The 4,510-nt window shown below is 28.4% G+C and overlaps 1 protein-coding gene across 1 annotated transcript in view; it reads right to left on the reverse strand.

The window, feature by feature from the left end:
* Positions 1-4,510, reverse strand: part of LOC106472273 (low-density lipoprotein receptor-like) — a 50,413-nt gene that overhangs the window by 10,901 nt on the left and 35,002 nt on the right. Inside the window, exon 12 of the mRNA XM_022400869.1 lies at positions 887-1,105. Within this exon, the coding sequence (XP_022256577.1) occupies positions 887-1,105 (219 nt within the window). The remainder of the gene's footprint in view (positions 1-886; positions 1,106-4,510) is intronic.

Here is a 4,510-nt window from a genome sequence, read left to right on the forward strand (position 1 = left end):
AAAACTTGTCAAAAGACGAAACAAAGCTGGAAATTCATAACTTTAGACAAAAGTTTACTTGAGTGAAAATAATTTAAAAATTGTGAATTTTTGAAGTTGATGAGGTCAAAAACTGTCAAATTCAACTATCTGTAAATGTTTTTGTTATAACTTACTTGTTTTTAAAGTTGTTGAAGTCATAAATGTGTCATCTGAAAGTTTAAATACTGTAGAAGAGATTTGATTGGATCATTTCTTTTAACAAAATGGGCTAACATATGATGTATTACAGGTAACAACTGCTCTCAACTTTATTCTTGTACAATGAAGCCTATACTAATTGTTCGCATATCTTTGTTAGAATTAAATAGAGAAAAAAAACAAATAACATTGATGTCTCTTTATTGAAAAATTCGTCATTTTGTATAATAAAAAATATTTCAGATAGCACAAGGCTGAAAGAGATTCTGATGAACCTTGAATAATAGAACCTGTGTAATCTATAAGCTGATCATGTAAGGTTAGCAGTTGCAGACATTCTGCATAATAGCATTGTATGCTGTCGTGATACGCGGTTGGTTTTTTTTTTTATTTCATTATAATCTGTAAATTTTTCAAAAATTCTAACTTGTATTTCAAAATGTTCCACAATTATTGTGCTGTATGTATGGCTGAAGTGTCTGTTTGTTCAGATTTGGAGACTTTATTAATTAGTTATTAATTTTTATTAATGAAAGGTTAAAAGTGGTAAAAAGGTTAAAGTACTAAAGGTTAATTTTCAGCCCACCTGTCAATATGCAAAAGACAACTTTAAGAAAACATCAACCTGGAATTCATGAATTCCACTATGAAATCGAATCCCCCTCCCACCCAAATTATTATTAAATATATCATAAGATATACTTACCCATCCACAGGATTCACTACTATAGCTCTAGGCTCATCAAGACCTTCCACAATCAGAGCTTTTCTCAAGTTTCCTTGCATGTCTGCCACTTCAATAGTGTTCTTTTGTGTGTCTGTCCAATAAATGTGGTTATAAATCCAGTCCATGGCAATTCCGTCAGGAGTACCAATATCATCGTTCACAAGTATTGTTATTGGGCTGCCAGTATTAATGGGGACACTGAAAGTTAAAAAAGATGGTTAAACTGGAAGACAGTCCAGCAAATTCAATAGATAACTTCTCTCTCTCACACTTAATTCATGTGTTGAATACAAGCAAATATAAAACATATTAAACTGACAAATAACACTTACAAGTGGCTATGGTCCACTGAGCACTCTCACAAAGGCAAAAAAGAAAATTCTTACAAATATACATTTTCAGTAATAACAAACTTTGAAAAATTATAATTTTTTGCCATTTCACCTTTCATTAAATGTAATGTATTGTTAAACGAAATATTTTTTCTTTCGAATTAATAGTTTTTGAGCAGTCCATGGATGACAGCCATGTTTAGTTTCTTCAAAACATCAATTTCTTTTTTAAATAGATATTCATTCTAGTAGAATAATAAAACCATCTAATTTAGTTTAGTTTATAACATTTGGGAATTTCATTTAACATCTTCATAAATAATTTAAGTTATGCAAGAAAGTAATAACATATTCAAACACTAATAATGGTTGGAGATGGCTTGAATGGGTAATGAAGAAAAACGTTAATTAAAGTTTAACATAACAGCAAATGTACAACGTTTTGTCATCATCATTGTACCTGATGATGACAAAACCTTGTCGAAACGTTGTACATTTGCTGTTATGTTAAACTTGTATTAAAGTTTTTCTTCATTACCCATTCAAGCCGTCTCTAACCATTATTAGTCTCAAAGTGGGTTCCTTGTCATTGAATATTCAAACACTATTTCACGTCAAAGAACTGAACAAAATGCATCTATACACAGTTTCCTTAAAGTATATCAATAGCAGTTTGTCTCTGAAGAAGAAAGGTCCACCTTTCAAAAATGCTTGGGTTATAGGGTTTTGTATCTTTGTTTTAAGTTGACTCTTGAACCTACTTGTTTTCTAACATCATGAATTGATGAATTAACTATGTTCATAGCCCACTTATCACTTCTACATACTGGAAGAGTAATGTAATCAATTAATTAGCATCCTATCACTATTTCATTAAGTATCAAAGGCTTTTATGACAATTGCATCTCAATATATTTAGCTTTAACATAAAAATTTTTTGTCATACACACAATAAGAAAACTAATTAGTGTTTGTAAGTGAAAAACATTTAATTTACAATTAAATTTTCTTTTTATCATGCATAAAATAAAATTTATTATGAGTATACAAATGTACTCCAGGATAAAGTAACAGTATTTTTTTAATACTATTTGGTTAGAAAGCAGTACAATTCAATAAAAAATGCCACACCTGAAAGTTCTGTATAAAAGTTTTCTCTACAAATCTGTAGAAAAGTCCACCTTTCGAAAGTGCTTGGGTTATAGGGTATAGTATCTTTGTGTCGTCAATATTATTACCTTGGACATTAGACGCATTGACTCTTTTAATATAGATATACATGTGATATATGTCTAAAATGTAAAATAAAGTACAAAGAATATGAAACCTGATTCCATAATTCCATTCCTCATCTAAAATTTCATTATACGAACAGGCTCAATTACAAAATATGTTTTGTAAAAACATTGACTTGATATATATTTAAACATCCACAAAGTATTGATAGTATTATTTTCAGATATTTTGCTGAGTAAGAGAACGATTACTTATTCCTGTACCAAAAGTAACCAGTTTTGAAAAGATGGAAGTAAAATTCCCAAGACTGTAACTATAAAATATACAAGTTTATAAGCAAGTAATGGTACTTGTTTTGCTAACTTGTACAGTACAGCAAAATATTTTGTAAGCTATGGTTTTCTTGCTACTCAGAAATACATAGAATTAAACTTTTGTCCTTATAAAATATGTTTGAAAAACAGATATGATAATTTCTTGTTCGATGCCAACAAAACTCGAAGGTGTCAAAGTATGATCTTTCAGGAGACCAAAGTAAAAGTGCCAAAGAAGGTTCTATTAAAGTACTAATTATTTCTTAAGAGTTAAAATTTTTTGTGCCTTTTTCTTAATATAAAAGCAAATGTGAGGATGCTTTGACTGGTTAGTTGTTAATCTAACAATGTGAAAAATTCCAAAAATACACAATATCTCCAACATGATTTAATTTTTTAATTTATGTTCACCAACAACTAATTTGGCATCAATTAGTTAACAATAAATATTCAGGCTACCAAAACTACAAGAGCAAAACATCACAGCAGAAGCAATTAAAAATTATTTTTTATTATTAAAATTATTATCTCTTTATAATAGCAATTAAATACACTCGTTATAAATTGTGAATTTTCATTGAACAATCTGATTAGTGATGCACATTTTTTAAGATACAGATTATAATAATGATAATATCAGACTATGCATTAGTTGCACACAACTGAAACTATACTGAATAGAATATCAATTAACACCCGACCTTCAAGGCATGTAGCGCACAACAGAATATATCACATTAACACAATAATAACTATTAACTCTCCAACTATGAGCTGTCCCAGGGACCGACCTCGTAATTATTTTGTGCTTGTTATAGTTTTCATACTATTACTTTAATATCTTCATGAAATTTCGCAACTATGAGTAAAAAATTACAAGGCTTTCGTACACAAAATATCAGATTTTTTGTATTAAGTTTTAAGATTTTCTTAAGTAATGATTTGTAAAGTAATTTTGATTTGAAGATATAAAATAATTTTATGCATCAGAAAATTGTCAAATTTCACATGCAAAAATCTTTATAACCTTCTAATAACCTCCAGATAATTAACAAACTTTTGTTTTAGAAAAACATTATTTTATCTGTTACTTTCACTATTGTATCTATGTATGGGTTTGGTTGATTTGATCGACTTCGTAACCACCATAAAAAATTAGAATACAAATTATGCTTTTTTGTTCCAGGATGACTACAGTTATAACACGAAAACACAAATGTTTAGACTAAATAGCTTAAATCTCATAACATTATACATTTATATATATTTATTATATTCACCTTCCAGTCATGCTTGGTTAACATGACAGAAATTGCACATGTGCACTCATGTTACCGTAACCAAGAATATAAAACCGGCCTTTACAAAGTGACCCGTGTTGGTTGTGTTTTAGTGGACTAGTATTTTGTGAAATACATTCACATTTCAGTTATAATACATTATATATATATTGTTATTACTAATTACAAAATAAGTACTTAAAATCTCAGTTATTTTTCTTAAAAACAGTAAATAAAGAAATATAGAAAAACAATGATCTCTACTATATACGATTGTAAAGAAGTTTTTACACGCTTACCGTACCCGGCATGCTAAGCCTTGCCAAATTTTACAAGTGGAGGATGTACAACAAAATAATTTTTTTTAGGTTTTATACATATATATATATATATATATATATATATATATATATATATATATAATAAATAAATAATAATATA

Source organism: Limulus polyphemus, unplaced genomic scaffold (assembly GCF_000517525.1).
Source record: "Limulus polyphemus unplaced genomic scaffold, Limulus_polyphemus-2.1.2 Scaffold5208, whole genome shotgun sequence".
NCBI classification, from domain to species: Eukaryota; Metazoa; Arthropoda; class Merostomata; order Xiphosura; family Limulidae; genus Limulus; species Limulus polyphemus.